General features: G+C 37.0%; 1 protein-coding gene across 1 annotated transcript; it reads right to left on the reverse strand.

Moving 5' to 3' along the window:
- Positions 1–1,396: 1,396 nt before the first annotated feature.
- LOC144448622 (cyclic nucleotide-binding domain-containing protein 2-like) lies at positions 1,397–20,944 on the reverse strand. The gene is made up of 11 exons (XM_078138900.1): positions 20,772–20,944; positions 8,420–8,612; positions 6,912–7,097; positions 6,036–6,199; positions 5,575–5,737; positions 5,206–5,354; positions 4,460–4,598; positions 3,646–3,843; positions 3,181–3,341; positions 2,602–2,833; positions 1,397–2,119 (listed from the first exon to the last, which is right to left on the reverse strand). The coding sequence occupies exons 1-11, from the start codon at positions 20,942–20,944 to the stop codon at positions 2,015–2,017; spliced, it is 1,863 nt and encodes a 620-aa protein (XP_077995026.1). The 3' UTR covers positions 1,397–2,014.
- Between the last annotated feature and the right edge of the window lie 2,241 nt (positions 20,945–23,185).

Genomic DNA, 23,185 nt, shown 5'->3' on the forward strand with positions numbered 1-23,185 from the left:
CTTGCTTTCTGTCTTTTCATTTATTACCACAAAGTCTTTCTCTCTGTTCTATTATATTATATTATATTATATTCCAATCCATTCCATTCCATTCCATTCTGTTCTGTTCTGTTCTGTTCTGTTCTGTTCTATTCTATTCTATTCTATTCTATTCTATTCTATTCTATTCTATTCTATTCTATTCTATTCTATTCTATTCTATTCTATTCTATTCTATTCTATGTCAAATAGTTATAGCCATTTGAAACGATACTAGTAGATATTCAAGTTGCACGGCATTGATATTCACCATTATTATAATAGAAACCTCCATAGTTACATCTTCAATAGTCAAGGTGTTTCGAGACTACAACATTGTATCATATCATAATACAGTGGTATAGTTTGTACACCCCCAACGGTCAACCTGATTGGATACCGGAAACATCTAGATATAGATGCCTCGTATATGGTTGTATTTATCACCTTGTTGACCAGATCTCTAACACTTGATCAATTGGACGTCGCTACAGAGCATGCACACATGTACACATCTAAATCTGTGACGAAGGCTTTATTTCAAAGTACTTTTCAGCGTCTTTAAATTTAATATCGGAATTGGTAGCCCTAACACCCCTGTTAATTGGTCAGTTTGTTGTAGGATAATGCCAAATTGTAGTTGTAAAATAGACCATCGTGTCTGGAAAGAGTTTAGCAAAGTTTGAAGACACAAAGAGTACTGAAAGTTCAAACATAGTTTAATGTTAGTATGTGCCCTATTCATAGCTATGCGGGGACACGCCTAGCTTTTCTAATCAATTGTAGGGAGGGGGACACTGCAGGGAATAAATGTATTTCATAAACTATAATTTCACATCACATTTACGCAAACTGAATATTCATGACAATTTAAAGTAATATGTACTTAGTACTCGAGTCATAATATACAATGTGTATCTAATGAATATGTGTGTTTGCTAAGTCATATGATGCAACAGTGGACCAGTGAGAGCACACTAGAGGTGAAATAGAGTTTCGATTTGTTGTTTCTTGGCGATGGCACCAAATTTATGTTATGTGAAATCATGAAATGACACTCCAGAACCCAAAGCTTATGAAAATACATCAATTTCCTCGAGAGGTGTTCCTTTTTTTTTAAAGCTGGTAAAATGTAGACATACAGCAGTTGGAGTTGGTTAATACTCCGGTAATTCATGAAAAAAACTAGTGTGTAATATTATGATTTTATTAACGTGAAGATCTTAAAACTATTCCAAAAGAAAAAGAAACAACTGCTGATCAAATGACATAATACATTGCAAAGCATGGACTCATGTACCAGTAAAATAATTAAAACAGAGCTCATAATATGAGTAAGGCCGAAAAGAAAAGAATTGTTTCTCGTCAGCAGCACGCGTCACTTAAATACCCACGCATCATTTTTTATCGTGTTTGGCCAGCCTATACGGTCTGCAGATATATACGTGGGAAACACAACAATAGCACTCCCCACATCAGTGAAAACAACTGCAGAACCAATCATGAACAAGCAAATGACATCTGCCCCACAAATTTAAACAAACACACTTGCTCTAAAGTACTAAATAAAAATAACAGTAACTGCCATAAATAGTAGATTTAGTGACAGGTTTGTTGAGAACAAAAACAAATATTTAAAAAAAAAATGCATTATATTGTCACAACACTTTAGACAAAATCATGAAAATATCCTGAACAGAAACTAAACATTGTTTTTTGCCTAATGGTCTTTGTGATGAAACTTTTGAATTTCAAACTGAGTGAGTGTTTGGTATATCTATGTAATGAATGACTTCTCAGAGCTTTTCGTTTCAACATGTAGCCCCTGGTTCATCATGAAAAGGTATTTCTAAAATACATTGTTGGCAATATTGTTTATGACGATAAATAGTGTAAACATTATCAACCAATTTGAAATGCAGTAGTTAGCTTGCCACGGATGTATCTTTGTCCTCAGCGTGCAAGGAATATAGTTCTGCTATTACGGAAACTTTTGCTAGCTCAATGTCTGGACAACTGAGGGCGCTGTCTTTGGCCTGTGCAATAATTTCCCCTGTCCTTTCCTGTTGTCTTGACTTGGCAACATTGATGTTGATGGAGCCTAGAAGGAGAGAACATATGATATACAAGTTTATATATGTTTTGGAAATGGATCAAAATGTTTCATGTTCACTTGGATTGCAGTTGAAAAGGTTTACTTCCAAATTATTTCTGACGTTATATTCATAGTTTATAATATTTGGGATCGGTGATGAGAACTTGCAATTCACACTGAGCATGCTCAGATCCAAAGGACTATATGAGGAACATCTACAGTATACTAGGAATACTTAACCTGGATAAATATCTGGTTAACAAAGACCATGTTATTTATATAGTCACAAAAAATATGAAAAGATTGTTTACATAACTTAATTATTCATGTTATAATTAATGATCACATTTCCCACAATGCACCAATCAAGATGGCTGCTCCTTAAATTGGCTCATTACACAAACTTGATCAATTAATGGCTGGTTCAAGTTTATAAATCCAAAAACCACAAAGATCTTTCATCCTCCATCATCCATAATTCCACTTACCGTTGAAATTGTCCTCTGACTGCAAGCACCTTGGTAAAGTCTACATCTAGCATTCATCTTCCCAACTCCTGGCCATTTTGCCCAACCACTTGACCCCTTTGACGTCACTGGGCGATGGCATAGGAACCCACCTCCCTTTTCATCCATTAATGTGTTGACAAGTTTTCCTCTAAACTGCCTCCAGGTGGCGTCCTCCACATACTTCCGGTAAAGGTCTTCATCCGATGGTACCCTTGAATGAGAGTTTATATAGAAACAACTGTTAAAGTGTAAATAATGTCTTGTTTTCTTTTGCTTTAACATCACTACCACCACCACCACCACCACCACCACCATCATCATCACCACTACTACTACTACCACCACCACCACCACCAACACCACCACTACCAACACCACCACCAACACCACCACCACCACCACCACCACCACCACCACCACTACCACCACCACCATAACTATCATCATCACCATATCGTCATACTGATTTCTATGTTAATTTTATCACCAGTAACTTTCAATGCAATACTAATAATAACTTCTTGGACGATAACTATTACAAGTGTATTCAATACTCACCATATATGTGGTTCATACGTTTTCTTGAAAGCTTCAATAGAACCTCTTGGTGCCAAAGATTCAAGTCTCCTCTTAACAACCCTCATAACCTGTACACCCTGACTTATAAGAATAAGACCTGGAACATCTCCTCTCTCCGCGTGACGTATTGAACTCAAATCCTGTAGTGGAATACATGCACTGGTGAGAAATGTGTTGCTATTGGTAGAGTGGGTCAAGTAGATCTGAGTCGACGATAACAAATGAACTTATAGCACCAGCAACATAACTCAAAGTCATCTCTTAGCACTAGGTCTACTATTTTGTTCCATTTTAAACATATTCAATTTCTTATTGTGGCCAACCTTAGTCCACAATACTATAAAGTACAACATTATTAAATTGTTCACCACAACTTTGCTCTAATTTAGAATACTCGCTCTATCTTTTCTATAAAATTAATAAAGTATTTAGTTTAGTATTTACCGAACATTCGCCATCTTGTAAATACCCAATGCTGCAAAAGCACTTGTCAGCATTGTTTATTGCACGACGTCTCCCATTGGCTGATTTATCCTGAAACTCTGGAGGCGGTAAAGGTCTGTCCTTGTACACCATTAAATTGTAGTCGGTTTTACCGGCAGCTTGTAAGATATTGAACTGTCTAAGCATTAGAATTTTACCCTGTAAATGAAGAGAACATACAAATGTGAGGGAACTCACATATTCATCGATTTTTTTTGGGCTGATTCTATGTTAGTCTGGGTTACCCAGACTCTCGCCGCTGGGGCTTTGCCTACGAGACCTCCCAAAGCGAGGTGTCTCAACGGACTGGGTGATCTCATAGAAAAACGCCCAGCAGTGTGAGTCTGGGAAACTGAGACTCGTGTTATATGTACAGTTCTCATTTTGAATCAATAACTACCTTAACAGATGTATAAAAAATGTTTACAATACCAAAGCCAAGTTAAAAACAAGACTCCGGGAATGAATGCCAACGTTTGATGTGTGTGGCGGTTTTAAGTTTATAAAGAGCATAGATAGTAAACAACAACAACAACAACAACAACAACAACGCCAAAACGACGACGACGACGACGACGACGACAATAACAACATCACCAGCATCAAAGGTAAAGTTACAACTTACTGATACACCACGAAAGATGTACATATAAAAACAGGAACCTTAGTATAAAATTACACAAATGTTACTTCAGTATGTGAAATTAGATAAGATAAAAAACATTACCACCATAAATATTGCTAGTTGGTGATAATGCAATGACGTCATACTAACCTTAAGAACAAAGTATAAGTATGGAGAGTTTGATGTATCCTTATCGACTATTTTGCTGTGTGGTACCTCTTGAATTTGCGATTCAAAACAAAGTCTTTGCAGGTTACCGTCAGGCCAATTACGAAAGAGACTTTGTTTCCTGTAAGAGAAAGTTAGCAAAGTTGGCAAGTGCAGTGAATTATATCTAGAAATCCGATTGCTTTTTAATCTGTATAAAGTGAAAATTGTATTTCCTTAGATGAGATGACAAGACAGGCAGAAATACCAGACACAGATCTTGACATAAAGTTAAAGTGATGAATTCCTTGATCCCATCCCTTCTCGAGAGCATTCTGTCTGTACAGCGCCTCTTAACTAGCTTTTTATCTTACTGGACACAGGTAATCTATTGATTGATTGATTGATTGGTTGGTTGGTTGGCTGGCTGGCTGGCTGGCTGATTGATTGATTGGTTGGTTGGCTGGTTGGTTGGTTGGTTGGCTGGCTGGCTGGCTGGCTGGTTGGTTGATTGATTGATTGATTGATTGATTGATTGATTGATTGATTGATTGATTGTTGATTGATTGATTGATTGATTGATTGATTGGTTGATTGGTTGATTGATTGATTGATTGATTGATTGATTGATTGATTGATTGATTGATTGATCGATCAACCACAGATGCACAACATTCGGCTACTCCGTGTTATTTTTTGCTACTGCGTAAGATCAACCTGTAAAACTGGAATAAAATGTAACGGCTTACTTTGCTACAGCAAGTTTGTCTTCCATTTCTCTCTCGAACATGTCAGGGCATATCTCTAAAAATGTATCCTTCTCGATTTCAAATAGTTCCGTTGGCTCTCGGCATATAATGGAAGCTGTCCTTTTGCCGTCACCCAGAAGAGCAAGTTCCTAAAATTAAAAGTAAGTAGGAGAAAATAACAACTATTGTATAACAATATTGACATCAAATATCAAGCGATGAGCAAAATGAAAGAGTGTATTATGAATGTCACTGGTTTGTTGAGACCATCAGCTATAACTTTCTTTATCGCAAGTTAATACATCGAGTGAGCCGGGTCATTTATGCATACAGCCAGCAACAAATGGATGTCACCGACTGTTAACTTACTCCAAAACTCTGACCTTTACCAATAACATTCATCGTATTAGCCGTCACGGCTCCTGTTCTACTGTCCGTCATTTCCAATTGTACGAAGACAGAACCAGCATAGATAAAATAGAAATTATAACCGATGTGGCCCTGTCGTACTATAACTCGACCCTTCTCGCAGCTGAAAAAAAATGAGAAATGAGATTTATAAATTGAATGTGTACATAAACAGATACTGTGTACATGTTGTCAACTATAACTTCGACTGTCAACATCATCAGCTGTGATTGAGGGAAGTCCTTCATATGTACAGGCGTGATAAGTATTTCCTAATTTATATCAATACATGGCATAGACAAATAATGTAACAGAAGGTGGTGGTCTTTCAGTACAAATAACTATATACACCCTTCTAGGAATTAGTTTCCAATAAGGTGTGCATTAATTAAGTGAATGAGATATGAGGACGGTATACTTACCATGTATATCGAGCCATTTTACAAATCTGTAATCTTATTTTCTGTGTGAATTTCTCAAAACTCTTCATGTTTTTCATAACACTGTATAATCTATAGATTTCTTCAGGGGTTCTCTCATGCGGTGCTTTGACACCGACCTGTCTTGCCCATAGCGGTAGAAATAACTGTAAATACAACATAAACATTGCTTCAAACGATGGATAAACGTATCTACAGTTTCAGATATATGAGTTTGTATGACCTTTCAGATCTGATTGCTAAGGGCCGGTGGTGAAGATTACTTTATTTGATCGCATCTTGACGATAAATTCCAGATCTTAGTGATTTGTGTGGCCTGCATCCTAAAACTTTTTAAATGGGTATTTTGTGCATACTTTATATTTAAAATGAAGACTGTCATTTTGACAAAAACGTACCACATAATCACACCAAGGTCTTCCTTGAGGGCCACAAGCTCGACTAGTTCTAATTCTTAAGAACTATTTCTGTGGCCCTATCCAGCTGGCAGAAATGTGTGGCTAAATGAGTCGTAAGATTTTAGGATTTTCTACGTTTGTAGACAACTATTAGAATATTTTGTAAGCTTATAATTTCTGGTAATAACACTATTGTTAATATTGTTATCATTAACATTACTGATGTTATAGTCAATGCAGGCGAGAATACTTCTAAAATGAAATGAACATGGGGAAAGGGCAGAATTTTTCAAGGATACATGTCACAAAATGGAATTCAGTCTCGGGGTTCGCGGACAAATCACCTTTCGGGATTTTTGATCATTGTACGAGCAGATTAATACTAATTGACAACATTTACTATTAAAACCGTGGACGGAAGCTGAGTTGTAAAATTTACTCCATGTAGTCATATACTTACGTTTGAACGTCGAAATTTGGCCTTATCAAATGCCAGACTTTGTGATGTGTTGCCGTCTGCGCTGAAATAATGTAACTGCGCCACCAACGTCGAGGTTGTGTTTTGTTTTGACAGTCTGATCATGCAAATTGCCATTTGTGCAACACGTCGAACCACTCTTGCTGCTTTCTTGAAAAGATACTGTAGCTGTGAAAATAGTGGTATAGATATTAAAAATAATATCCTTTAATCGCCAGAATTATAACTAGAAAGTTGATGGAGGGGCACAGCTCAAGAGGGACATTTTGGGTTTGGGTTCTGATTACAGTGAAAATAAACACTTGAATCCGCAGTACGTCGAGCACTTACAGTTCTTTTCCCAGTAGCGAGTAAAAGCTATTAAATAAACTATCATGACAAGTGAGCCTGATCACAACAAGGTACACCATAAAGAGAACACACACATCACTTGCACTGTATGGGCTCTGTATTTATAATGGTATATAAACAGTAACAGCATGCAAACTACTAATCTTGCTGCTAGACGTTCGGGCTTTCTTTCGATGCTATAACTATAAACGAACGAAGTTCGCATGTGAGGGCTTGCCCGAACATCCTCGATAGCGTTGTTCGGCTGTGTGTCGTATTTTATCGGAAGAACATCCGAGGGCTAGCTGATAGACTAGCAAACTACTACACAAGGTATCTTTTAAACAAAATCCACTGTCACCATCCAGTACTCGCATACAGAGTCCCTATGTAAAGCCCATCGTCACAAACCACGACCGTTTTACGGTACCGTTCTTAACGAGCCGATCCCTATTTCGAAGTGTAGCGGAAATAACAGCTCTGGTTTGCGAGAATGGGAAAGCCTAGACTGTCGACAGTCGCTTGCGCCTTTTTTTCCTATGTCTTATCTAATAAACTCCGATCCGGCGCAACACTTAGTCTACTATAATCGCATACTGATATCGAGGGCCGAAGGCCCGAGTGATCTCAGTCGGGCCTTCGGCCCTCGATATCAGTATGCGATGATAGTAGAATTGCGCCTGATCGGAGCGCGGCAACGACTTAAGTTTAGATAAAACGTAGGGAAAAAGGCGCAAGCGACTGTCGACAATCTAGGGAAAACCCTAAACTTGAACAAAATATGCAGAATAGCTGTTTCAGTACATTGACTGCATTTTTAGGTATAACATGGGAATAGAGTATGCATGTGTTAAACTTGAAGATCTTACTATTAAACTTTCACTGGCTGCTGACGTCGACAATGGATTTTGTTTGAACTTCAAAGATTATAACTTGTGTAGTAGTGTGCATTACTCTTACTGTTTACATTAACTAAATACAGAGCCCACTTGAGCACTCTTTACTCCAGCATAGACTTTTGCTGATCTGACGACGAGATGTTAATTAACAGGGCGAAATTTAAGGCTAGAAGGAGTTTGTGTTTTGTCGGGACCTATTTTTTATTTGGCGTCATATACACCAAACTGTGTCGCTCACAATTAAAGCGTGAAGATACCTACCCTTGCTCGCCTTTCATCGGGCGTCTCATCTTCGTTGTTATTCGACGATAGGCTGCTATCTCGTAATCGCCTCCTGGATCTCGTTTTCTGTCGTGCAAATCGTTTACGTGATTCATCGGATCCGAAAGAGTATGATGACGAGGAGTCCTCTTGTTGTGACCTTGGTGTTGTGATACGACTACCTGAAGGTGTTCTGTAGAGACAGATAGAATGTGGTCACGTGATGATTTGCTATTAAAGGCACACTTCGTAAACTTGGGTTTGAAAAAAAAGTTGCCTGACAGCGCTACATCAACATATCTAGCTTAAGAAGAGATCCTGTCTAATCTTTATGGTTTAACTGATAACTTAAGCAAAAAAATATCCATTTCAGATAACATGACTTCAAAATTAGAGTAGGTAGATCGGATTTTGTTCTTTGTTTCATTTTTTTGGTTGGGAAATTGCTTTGACCCATAGACAAGATACTCATTGTCACAATACTTATTTGATAGTTTGATGAGGTGTACAAGAAGTAAATGAAGACAATCGTACGTGAAGTAGACGAACACAATATACATAATGTATTGTATGAATTCAACTTACATTTTCGAAAGACTAGATTTTACCGGAATGGAGAAGAATTAGCCAAAGATATTTTGGCATGAAAAATTACACGGAAATGTAAGTACAATCTCACCATTTTACATTTTTTGAATGTAAGCAAAAGTGTTTAGTATTATTATTTAATTGTCCTTAATACCAAAGGCTGTCGTACTTAATTCTGTGTTTCTCATAACTAACGTTAACACTACATTTATTCAATCTTGTGAAATAATAAAACAAATCGACGACGTCAACTGCAGAATTAGGACAAATCAGAACGTTAATAATCGTGAGATGCACTCTGAGCGCACATTATCGTTTATTGTTGCAATTTGGGAACTTAAAAATAGGGTTCAGCGTTTAAAAAGAGTATATGAGACTTTCAATGGCATTTCTAAGTCATTCGCCGATTCAGACTGTTAAAAGTACACAAATACCCACTTTTATATATAATTCTTTTTTTTCTTAAGCAACCCCCATTAATGCATTAACCATTAATGCATTATTCTTAAGGTGTAACAATGGGAGAGAAATAAAGAATTAAAGTACGGGCTCCCTACGGGCAAAAACCTGGTATTCATTCGCCGTACAGACTGATTGTTAATGTATGCTTGAATCGCTGGACTTACTCACAGAGACATGTAATGTGTATTCATTTCCTTTATTTACCATCGCGTCATAAAACCGATAACCCCCCCCCCCCCCCTTACGACAATGGTACATCCATGATGATACAATATATGGCCAGTCTGAGGTTCGGAGCACCCAACGAAAGGCCCAGCTTGCGAGAATGTAATTACTTTTTATTTGCATAAAAGATTTTGTAATAGTGTGCTTTATATAACCATTGCAAAACTGATCTACTCTTTTTTATTACATTACATGGATACGTATAGTTGCTTGGGTTGTTGTTTGCCTAAGGAAAGTGTCACACGAATCCTGCAACTACAAATGTATCAATAGATATACGCTCTATACTAGAAGATAACTGTCCTTGCCATATAAGGTAGAGGAAATCTATCCAAATCAAAACGTTGTTATATTTAGCCTGTAGACAAGGAAAACAACAATCTCAGAAACACTATGCGCCTCTATGTCCCGTATCGTTACAATCATATTTTTAAACATAGGCTGTAAAGATACGTCATGTAGCCCCATCCGCACCCTCAAAGGCCTTGCTGATGCGTGAGGGCGCCCTGACACGGCGTAGGCTGTATTTTCTACAACTAGACGGTAAACCTTGGTCAATGACCACGCACAGTGGCAACATGTCTGCAGCTTATAAACATACACTACAACAACTTGATGATACAATTTAGAGAGTACACATCACACTTTAACTTGTCGATGAGTGTTTACATGAAGTGTGATATACTAGATTGTACAGTTATTATCAACGAATATTTATCTATTGTTCAATGTCGTAGCACAGAAACGACAAGTCCAAAAAGATCAAAAACACAGTCCATTAAAGTTAGCTATATACTTCACCATGTCTAAATACATGTATGCCAAATGTACATATATCATATATATTGACATGTAATGGGCCAACATCAGGCACTATTTTTATTTAATGATATGTACTAAACCTGGACCATCTGGTATCGTATTTATGTTAATTTGTACCTCGATATGGGTATACAATTATCGCGTTGGATGGTGTACACGTGTACATGTACAGTTATCCTGAACTCCTCTTTTAGCGGAAGGTCATGACACACCACGAGAAATAAGGCATTTTCGTAAACTGTTAGTACTAGAGTCATTTTTATGGTTTTACATCACAAACATTTCACACCATTTCGAAGAAACACCGAATTGAGAATTGTTTCAAGTCGAAAAAAAAATATTACATATACATATGTAAGTTGTTAGTGAATCTCGATGGTAAATCGTAACTCGAGTAATAAACAGCCTGAATTTACTGGAGGTTTTTTTCTTGACGAAGATATCACAGCAAGTTGTATATGACTTCCTAACACAAAGGGTGCATTTTGGCATGTGTTGTCAATTGAACCCAACTCTGAAATCACATGAGACCATAAATCTATTTTTGCTAAAGAATTTCATTCCACTTTATTTACCCCAAATAAATATAACAGTGGGTAAATGGAGAGTCAGGAAATAGCTTACAACTTGTCTGGGACTGAACTATCATATATTTATATACAGAAATTCACAGCAAGGTACTCAATATGATTCAAAATACATAATGTATTATGTACACATGATTAAAATTACAAATATACAGTTGATCAGTTATACTGTGACAGTAGCTGTTCCTTGAATATGTGTTTGAAACGATATGAAGAATTAATACAATTTATGATGACAGGGATGTCACTCCAAATTTTTTGCGCCCGAAAAAAATAGAAAATTGACCTGGGATCAGTGATGTCAGTGACGGTATCTTTAGCACTTAGGATACTTTTGAAGACGGTTTTATCAATTTCAAATGTTTTATTTCTATACAGTTGTTATGGCAACCAAGGTATCAGACTGCACGAGGTTGGTTAGTGACTCGGAACTCGTTACACATATCAGTGCTTTGACGTAGTGTAACAGAGTCACGTATCCAGTCCGTATAGACAGTTGTCTAGGTGGACTAACTTAATCCGTAATATATGACGTATCATCGTGATGTCATGTTACTGAATAACAGTGCGACTTGACATGCACTGTTGGAGGCTACAAGTGTAAATCTGGTGTGTGTGGTAATGAAAACAACTGGAACGTATTTTGATACTGTTCTGTTACTATGACTTTATATCGTAATATTGTACACACTTCACAGTATTGAATCCCCTTTATACTTATGTAGCTACACAAAATCTGGTCAATAAATCGAATCCAATTGATTTTTTAATTTTGGGTCCGCTCCCAACAAACATAACGATTTCAACTATCATCATCGATCATATCACTTTTTAGAGGAAAAAGACCTCATTTACAAACAGTGTCTAATTATTGCCATATTCAAAATTATTATGGAAGATATTGTTGGTTGTCTGAAAAAAAATAATGACCCAGTTACAGATAGAGCAGATTTTACTAAACGATAACTAAATAAAAATTTGTTTGTTAGGTTAAAGGAATGGTATGACGTATACAACACAGACAAACGACGTATCGTGTTTATAGGCTGTCCTGGCGTGTGTACGGTACTGGACATGTGGCACAAAGACACCGCACATTTTCCCCCGGTCCATCAGAGCGCATACAATCAATTTAAAAAAAGAAGTGCTTACAATAATATTACACGATTTCCTTAATCACTATGTAGTTTATATTTAAACAAACATTGCCGTCATCATATATCAGATGGCCATGGGTGTTCGGTTTTGTGTGTGTTTTTTTTTGCTTGTCAAGTGTTTACCGTTATATATTGAAATGGTTTATTTTATACAACGAGGTGATACATTAACGACCATTTTAACACAGCCATGTTGACCAGTATTATGCCGTTAATGTCCTTCGAATCACTACCTTATAATAACATTCATTTTTATATCCGTGTTAGTTTTGGTTCTTTCATTTTTATCCGACAGTTTCAAAAACTGTATTTCATTAAATTTGATTGCGGGAGGGTAGGGGTGGGGTGGGGTGGGGGTGGGGGCAAATTGTATAAGGATTTAAAGATATAACTTATTTTACACCACCTTAAATAAATGTTCATGTCTGGTACGGATGACCTCAATGGCAAACCGGTAAAGTTGCCACCTCGTGATTTTTGTGTCGCAGAGTCTATCCTCAACGCCATTTGTTCCTGAAACTTCTAACGTGTAAGGGAGCTTGGACTCTCTCCCGTAGACGGTAACCTTTTATACGTTTCAACGGTCAAACGAGGTTTCGTCCTCGGCAGAGAATGTGGAATTCCATCCGATATGTCTATGTTGTGTTCTGTCACTGCAGCGATTGTTCTCCGTCGAGATGGCAATTGAGCTTCGACTATCGTGTCAAGATCTTCTTGTTGTAGGTATATATAAGGTGAAGTTACCGGTCGGACCTGCTCTGTAGTTGTGGTCATTTTGATGAAAAAATACACCTATTTATCGTTCCTCACAGTTGGCTGAACTCAGCTATAGTGCAGATAATGTGAATATAAGAGCGATCAAATACGTATTTAACGCATTGTTGTTGCAGCACAAGAAGTTAATACATATTAAAATTTCACAAACACTCGTCCTCGGCAGAAGGTAAAAAGTCACCAGTGCTTGTAATGTGAGTGTTGTTGTCGCCGCGTTGACCAATGTACCCTCACAATAAAAAAAAACAACTTCGAATTCTTGACGTGCTTGTTCGAACACAAATAACTGTTCTGGTTCAGTATAACATGTCACCTTGGCGCGAAATGAAGGTTGCTACGGTAACGAAACAATGACACCTGTTGATCTCCCCATGGTCTACCGTGTAATTTATTTCTATCACTTCACATCCGTTACCATGGAAACTAATCAGGTTGTAAAGGAACTATCCATTAAAAATCCATTAACTAAAACGAGTGACAGTCAGAATTTCTGTTACGAATAAAGTGGCTTGTTGCTTGGGTAGAAATATTTTTTTTTCTACTTTATTTAATCATAAATTTTCAACAAAACCAATATTGCAGCTATAGAACACAACATTGACAAGTGAATGGCTATAGTTATTTACTTAAATAAAATCCCTTTTTTGAAGTTGTCGTCGATGGAATTGACCATTTCTAAAGTTTTACGGGTCAAGCGGCATAACCTACGTTGTTGTAGGTGATGCATCTATCGACTTAGCTTCAATTCAGTGTGCGTGACGGTAATGGGTTGTACGTTGTATCGAAGCGTATTTACATACATGCACTTTCTGGTAGTCCGCTACGCTGGTCTGTCATAGGCGTGTTTCAAATATAGGGGGGGGGGGGCCATTGCGGACTAGAACGGACTTTTGTCGTCAGGTTCTCGGAGTTTATATCTCCAGAGCTATATAAATATGTTGGCTATTATTCCCTTTGTAACCTGCCTGACGGTTCGGTGTCATCGAAACCTTTCATCGTCATTGGAATTTACGAGTCGTATGTGGTATGGGCGAGTACATCATGCTGAGTGTTTTATTTGTTCGTTATTCTATTACTATTGTGAGGTTAACTAAACTAGTTGTTGGCACTGTAAAATACGAGGCAATAAAGTTGATCTACACCTCATTAATACCACTCGTAAATGTCACGTTCATGCATACATGTACATGTATATATACACACGAAAAGTCCTATTTGACCACGTCCTTCCGGATCCACCGGGGTAAATCTTGAGCAGGCGATGTGTATATGTGGTGAGTATGAGATGGAGTTCCACCTTTGACTTAATTTACCCCCGTTGATCTCTCACCTGGAGGCTGCTGACAGTCAAAAGTGGCACAGCGTCTCGTACTACCCCTAGACTGAGATGGTGGTTAGATGGGTCACAGGTTGGGTAAAGGTGGGTAAATTGAACTTTTCGTGTAGAGCGACATACAACATACAGTGCATTTCAGATATCAGCAGAGATTATTTTTGTCATTCCCAGTCAATGTAAATCTTGATGAGATTATTTTGACACTCATTGAATGGTTTGCTGGTATCTACCGCCCAAAACGAGGCCCTTACATTTTTGTAAACTTTTCACCTGAAAATCTCCTAATTATGGGGTCATTAATATGCGAAACGTCTTAATAATTATAATAATACACTTAAATCTTCACCAGATCACAGTATTAAAATACCCGCATGGGACAATGTAACGTATCGGTGACCAAGGCGAACTGGGGATACTCCCCAAATGTTCAGACTGGGGCGTGAGCCCTCCCCCCCCCCCCCCCCCCGGTTCAAAGCATCTATCCAACGTATTTACTCTACACCAAACAGTTGTTATAGATTTTCATGGAAAAATTAAACTTTACCAAATATGAGTCATATGATATCTACTTTGATGGGTCAGCTGGTTGCATTGGCTGAAGTTTGTACTGTTTTATTCCCTCCATCTGTGGTACTAAATTTATTGACTCTATTTGACAAGCGGTGATGAAGCCGGAGTTAAATAATAATACATTTATAATTTACATTTTCCTATTAATACTACCAAGATGTATAATTCTATAATAGTTTTTTTTTTATCGTGAATGAAATCGAGGGGATCGACATGAGGACATAACAAATAATTCAGCCGGGAACCATGCTACACGTACCACATTCCACGTCAGCGCACTAATCAATGGTCTGACATTTTCTATTTATAGTTTTCTTTCCCGTTTTATTAATTGTACGTAGGCACGTTGGTATTGTCTAGGTCTATCTGGAGGCTGTGAGAGATAATTATGTCACAATTATTTACACAGAGGCATACTCTAGTATATATAAAAGTACATTTTGTATACTATAAATGATTTCTTATCATTACATACACATCATCAAAATTTAAAACAGAGATATAAACAGTGCCCGAAGGACAACCCGGGAGGACAACATGAGGCTCATATTATAGCACAAGATTTTCTCTTTGAATACACGTGGAATGATTTTCAATGACTCAGCGAATGGTGAAAAAACCCACATTTTATAAACACTTGCACGTACATGCTGTTGTAGAATTACATGCATGGGTCGTCTGCTACAACTAATTAAACCCACACCTTGTGACCGGTGAGCCCGGCATCGACAAAGTGAGTGGTCCAAATGAAAGCCGCCGCACTGATGAGGTTTTAGAATGTTTCCCCTCGTTGAACAAGAATCATATATTACGCAATTCAACAAATCTAAAGTTATTGGACTTTTTGATTGAACGAGGTAAGAACACGGCAAGGTTAAGTGTGATGTTGGTACAACTACAAGGTGCAATAAATTAAAACACGACATGAGTCCTGGCGGTAACTCTGTAGTCAAATGCATTACATTGTACAAGTTATGAATCCTAGACATCTAATGGCCAAGTTATTTTACAATATTAACTTATATATACAATACAAAACTCGAAATTGCACTATTCCAATTTATAATCTATTGACGTGTCTTTCTTTCTGTCATTGCAACTCAATAAACTGACCTTTCTAACGTTTGAGTAACTCTTTCTAACCATGTCACCGTGACGGATTGTGATTGCCCCAGGGTGATGTCTTTTCAATTTTCAAATGACTACCATGCTTTTTCAGCCCATGGTAACACTAAGTGATTTAAATCGACACTTTAAAACCAATTTCAGCTATTTCTTTGAGTAACTTGATAACGCTTGGGCGGCGTAGCTGAGGTAACGTGGCCATGTCAACGACGACTTGGTGTATAGTATCACGTGACTGACATCGTTTATGTGCCTATACAATGGCGCCCGTACTTAATCCTACCGTTTGTCATAAGATGGGTCAATGGGATATACATGTTATTGATACTTTCATTTCATAATCATAACATAACAGTCTGAATGACTTAGTAATGACAAGTCAGAAAGAATATTTCAACCACGTGTTTTCCAAAATTTCAGGGGTAGGCCCAATCTGATTAAAATCCGATGTGGTGAAAGCGGCTAGATGTCCTTATTTACCTCTATTCATCGTGTTGTGACGTTTGTTTTGTTCGGAGTGATCGCCGCCTTCGTGTGGGAAGGTGGCCCTAAAACGATCATGTTTGCTCACATGGAGGGTCGTGTGATCGGAGTCGTACAACGTGTGTCACGTCATTCTGTTTCTAATCATGCCATAGAGGGCGTCAATATTTTATAATAACATCGTCAGACTGAAGTTCGCAATACATGTAGGTTGGGTATGGGGAACAAAACATTAATTACAACCATCCTAATAGTTTTCACACATAGCTGTATTAGTAGTCGATCCCATCTACCTAGATGCCGGTACTTCATGATATGATTCCACCCTTGTTATTTATTTCTTATCTACACACTGTACTGACGTCATCTCTTAACGTAAACATCACAAAACATAACAATATCCATTTGACACGAGACCATATTCATAATCTAAGCCTACATTTTATGAATGACGTCAACATGTACATTAAATTTCAATGCAATGGCTTCGTGCGTTGTTCATCGCATGTATAAAGGGGTAGGTCTTACTCCCACAACACCCCCACCTCTTTAAAATTGGTTCTACAATATAAGGAGGGAAGAAAAGTTGAACCGACTTTGAGGAGCATGTGCATTTTAACAAATTGGAACAGGTCAGTATTGATTTTGGCTGCATTAATGAGAATTTGGAGATTCTTATTTGTTGATCATAGGTATTCTAACAGGGACTGTAATGTTGATAATAGCCATACAAGGATTCTTGTGTTAGTGTTCAATTTGATAGAACTAAGTCTACAGGTGTTGCTAGAAAATGTCACCTTAGAAATTTAGCGGTACAAATACATTTCTGCAGCGACATTAATAAAGAACACGTACATGTCAGTGTTGGTCAGACAACACTGAATACAATGCAGAAAAAGTACACCATGACACCACAACTTAATAAAGAATGACAAAGGTGAGGTTGATATAACTTTTTTTTTTTTTATGGCCATACTTCAAGCATAGTAAATTGACCCCAATAAATATTTACAGGAAACTCATCTAGCGGAGTCATATGCCAATATGTGCCTTGAAGTGAGTGTGAATGCCCCGAAAAGTCATAGTCATCAAACAACAACAACAACAACAACAACAATAACAACAACAACAACAACAACAACAACAACAACAACAACAACAACAACAGAGATGGTGGGTGACCAGTACCACAGAGAAAAATGACAGAAAAAATGTATCGCACTTACTAACCTAATATTTTTTTTCTGACAACTTGCCATATCTCTTGACGTATTTCGCTCAAGCTAGTACCGTTATTAAATGTATAATTATAACCGGTTGTGCACACAATACACTGACACACTGTACGTGCATCCGAATTATTCGGTTTCTGTTAATTCAGTTCATCATTCGTTAATAGAAGGTAGCCTAAAGCTTATCATATTCGCATTTATCAACTGTGTTTTGTTCACCAATAATAGTTGGAAATACATGTTGAATTGTTTGTGAGTGTATTAAAACATAACTTGGTATTATTGACCAACAGATGCCACTTTTTCGTGTTGTTACCATGGTAATATTGGCATGACGACCCCAAATTTAAAGGCAAATTTGACTTCGAAGTCAGGTCGGTCAAACTGACACTCTAACAAACCAGCGTTATAACCTGAAGCCGAGGTAACTAATTACAAGATATATCAAATGTGTACATGTATGTTTGGTGAGTGTTTACGTGTACCTGTGATTTTTGTGTCTATGTATGTATGTATGTATGTATGTATGTATGTATGTATGTATGTATGTATGTATGTATGCATCTCTGTGCGCGCGCATGCGTGCGTACGTACGTACGTATGTATGTATGTATGTATGTATGTATGTATGTATGTATGTATGTATGTATGCGTGTGTCTACGTATGTGTGGATGCATATACAAGTGTGTATGTATGTGCATGTATGTGAGTAATTGACTAATATTTTATTTTGACTTAAATGAAAATACAAATTTCAATAATATAAATATGAAAAATGGATATGATATGGATACGAAAGCACAACATATTATCAATGTTCTATCAAAACAAGTATGACAGCAAGGGATATGCTGTCCTTTTTTACTAATAATATAACCGCGAGTTTAGTAAGCCATGGTTGTCACTCGCCATTTGTACTGAGATCGATCACAGGTCACAGGAGGATAAAAGTTCAAGTTTACTCTTTTCGGACGGTATCGTAAAGGGGTCTGTAGTTTACTACTTCGGGTAATCCGGGTGCTGAAAACCAAAGTGGCAAGTACAATGTACACTTGGTATAAAGAATTCTACCTCAGGAACCGACAACTATGATCTTTCCACCTCCTCCAAGTAGGCCCTGGGGTGTTTACATAAATAGCTATTGTTATATAAACTGCACAAAAACTGCAGTACACACGGTCTATATATTTCACTAGACTTGCATCCGGGACTTGGATCCTCTTTCATATTATCCATGTCAATCACCTGTCGCTATGGATTCGTTTCCAGGTAGCCACTGAGAGACCAGTAAAGTATAGAAGTCTATGGTCATTGCAGTCAATATTTATACATTGATTACGAACATAAGTAATACATTTCATCAAATTGCTATGATCATGTCGACGTGCACTTACGTATGGAATTTATTTCAACACATACACTATTAGCCCTGAGGGTTTTTACCACTTGTTACGCTGTAGGCTTGGTGTTTCACTCGTCATGGGACATTACGTTTTTGACACACGCAGAGCTAGACACATTTCGACTCTAGACTAACAATAACAGAGACACTGACAGTAAACACAGCAGGATCCTTTGCCCAATCACATTGAACAGTAATAAGCATTACTATTCTCTTATAGTGCAGTAAAAACAAGCTTCTAATGAAAACATTACACATGGACTTGATGATTTTAATGGCTGCAATTTTTTATTTTGTTTATTTTATTTACTTTTTAATTGGTGATCAGTATATCAACTTGACTACTTCTACATCCCCACTGTGCATGGTACATATGTAATTGTTTTGTTGTTTTTTTTCATTAGAAGTTGTCTGGTGTGTATCAAATGTCATGTCACATCTCACATGAGTGATCACCAAGGCTACATCATTTTAGCTGTATTTCATCTATAAATACACAAACAACAAAGCTGATCTAGTACAGAATAACAACTTACAAGGCTGCCATTAACCAATGCCTTGATATACTTATAATTATTATATGTATGTATGTACACACTGTATATTATTGTTCTTCAAAAATAGGTTTTCATATTTTTTAGGGAAGAGAAATAATCGATGTTACTCATTTGTGGAAGGCAATGAGATCGAACGTTTTCATTTTGAATAATTAGAAGAATTCGAAGGTTTATTTTATTTATATTATCATATTTTTATTATTATTTTATACATGTACACACACACACACACACACTTACATACACACATACACACATACATACATACATACATACATACATACATACATACACACACACACATACATACATACATACATACATACATACATACATACATACATACATACATACATACATACATACATACATTAAAGTATTGCTATTAAAGTATATAATGCATAGCGGTAGGTTGGTTGAAAGGTGTATGATATAAAGTAGATAGATAAATTGAGAGGTTTCATGCAATTATAGTATGGTATAGAATATTTTATTTGATATGAAATAATGTAAATAAATTCATTATCTAAAGAAAAAACATACAAAAACAACAAAACTAATATATATATAACTACAAATTGAATACAAAGATAATAATGAATTAGATAATTTTCCAAGGCTAGTAGTAATAAAATCATCATTTGAACTCATTCTTTTGAAATATTCTTTTTTGAGATAATTTAATGCAATTATTTGTACATAGACAAACATACATAGATAAACACTCTAAGGCGTACAGTAATCCTGACAGACAGACAGACAGACAGACAGACAGACAGACTCTCACACACACACACACACACACACACACACACAGAGCAGGCAGAAAACGTGGACCTACAGATCTTGAGGTTGCTTTGAATTATGCTGTAAGTGAACGTTAAAATTGAAATAAAGAACAACGTGAGCATAAAGCACAACGTGAGCAACAAAGTAAAAACAGGTACAAACAGGTTTGACGGTGTAGAAAAAGTGGTTATATGCATAGCTGGGAGTGAACGCAACACTTAATATCAAATTGTTCTACTCACAACTCGGGTAATTCGGCATCTAGACAGCTCTCTTCACGCTCATGTATAACATTTAGTCCACAAGATGATTTAGGTCTCACACGTTTGTTTAACGATTTCCTAAACCTTGTATTACAACAACTTTGTGGAGCCGAGTTCGGTCTGACGACTGAAAGAGGTGATTTTGTCTCCATTTTCCAATAATCGAAGTTATTTAATTCAACGCACATAAATATATGTGGGCTGGCCGCCTATGCTATGGTGTGCAAACAAAGAACAACCGCTGGCTACTGCTTATGACGTCACCGTGATTTATCGTTAGGTATGCCATCTGAGGTAAAGCACACGCTAGTTACACAGGATAAGAGTGACTCCTTGGGTCACTACAATATATCTTAATTCATTGTCGCTTGTCAAATGTCGTAGACGAGTGGTCAAGACGGTTTGCATGTACGTAAATATTACAGTCTGTTGATTCAATGGTTACGCACTATGTACTGTATACAAGACTTGAATGGTTGAACACTATAGAGAGGTGATATCGCGACTAACAAAATGTCCCTGGAATATCAACACCTATACCACGTATAAAAATGTAATTACGTTGTGTGAAAACTGTGCAAATCTTATCTTCGGGATATGTCAATGCTAATGCACTGTTAAAGGAAAACAAATCATTGATGTAACAGGACGTTGCTGGGCACCAGCGAGCTCTCGTGTTTCTGCCCCGAGTGGTAACGACGTCTAACTCTAAACTAATGTCTTTGGATCACTATACTCAGTATAATAATCTGTTGAAATCATTGCCTGTGGCATACCCAGGAGTTACGCTGTGGTATTTTACAAATAGCATGGAAGTAGACACACACAGAGACAGACAGACAGACAGACAGACAGACAGACAGACAGACAGACACATACATACATACATACATACATACATACATACATACATACATACATACATACATACATACACACATACATACATACATACATACATACATACATATATACATACACACTCATACATACATACATACATACATACATACATACATACACACATACATACATACATACATACATACATACCTACATACATATATACATACACACTCATACATACATACATACATACATACATACATACATACATACATACATACATAATACATGTATATATTGTATATGTGTCATTAATTTCAACTTTCTTTCTCTCAAGCCCTCTCTCAAGCTCTCAAGCTTTTAAGGCTACGACCAAAACGTTCGACAGAGAAGGCCTTGGGAGAAATTAAGCAGTCATGAAAAAATGGGGGTTAGAGCGGAGGGCTCGAAAATCGTTCAGGTTCTTGGCCATGTTTTTCAATAACCCATTGAGAAAAATACGTTGTGTGCACGACATATTATCTCAACAGCATGACTCATTATCTCGAGAGCACGACTTATTATCTCGAGTGCGTGACATATCTCGAGAGCACGACTTATTATCTCGAGAGCATGACTTATTATCTCCTGCGAATGACATTATCTCAGGAGCATTCATGACATATCTTGAGAGCACGACTTATTATCTTTTGCGCACGACATATTAACTCGATCGCACGACATATTTTTATTTTTTGCTTTTGTAGATTGCACGTACAGTCTTTCATAATGTGTAGCTTGTCCTCTGTCACATGACATATTCCCAAAACAGCCAAGCTACACAAGATGTCAGTAGGACTTGTTTGGCATGTGGAAAACAGTAAATTATAACAACATGCAGTTTAGATAAATATAAGCCTTAGTTTGCAGGGGTGTATGTTGTTTCTCTCAGAATTGTAGAGAATTTGTTTGAAATAGTGCAGAGTGCATTTTACAAGAATTTTATCTTCTAACTGTATGGTAACAATTACAATCCACGTAGGTCATAAAAATGAGTCAATGTAAAATGTGATCCTCCCTCCTTGATGGGTTTCTCAAATATGACTCTCCCCCCCCCATGTAATTACGGAAGGTTCCCTTAGAAAAATTATGAAGACCAACAAGCACTATTAAAATATATTAAAACTGGTACTTTGAAATGAGGTAGTAGAAAACACGCTCAGAAATATTTTCAACACATCAAACGTTATAATGCTTCGTCAAGTAAAAATGTATGGCTAATTTGTGCTCTCCAAAACTGTTTTACTTTTGTTTTCATCCGATGCTACTTCTAGAGTTATAATTGAAACGATACAAAATTATACACTCGGTGTCTAAGTCAATAAATATACACTAATTAAGAAGATTTTTATAATACAAATATCTTGCTACGTATTGCTATTGTCTCTAGAAACTGTTAGAAGTGAAATTAGAGAAAAATAAATACGATATCCTGTTATCACATTTTGTCGACTTTTTATGAATTTAACAGAGTAATGACACTGTTAGATGGTAACACGTCACCTGAA

The sequence above is a fragment of the Glandiceps talaboti genome, chromosome 17 (genome assembly GCF_964340395.1).
Source record: "Glandiceps talaboti chromosome 17, keGlaTala1.1, whole genome shotgun sequence".
In the NCBI taxonomy this organism is placed as follows: domain Eukaryota; kingdom Metazoa; phylum Hemichordata; class Enteropneusta; family Spengelidae; genus Glandiceps; species Glandiceps talaboti.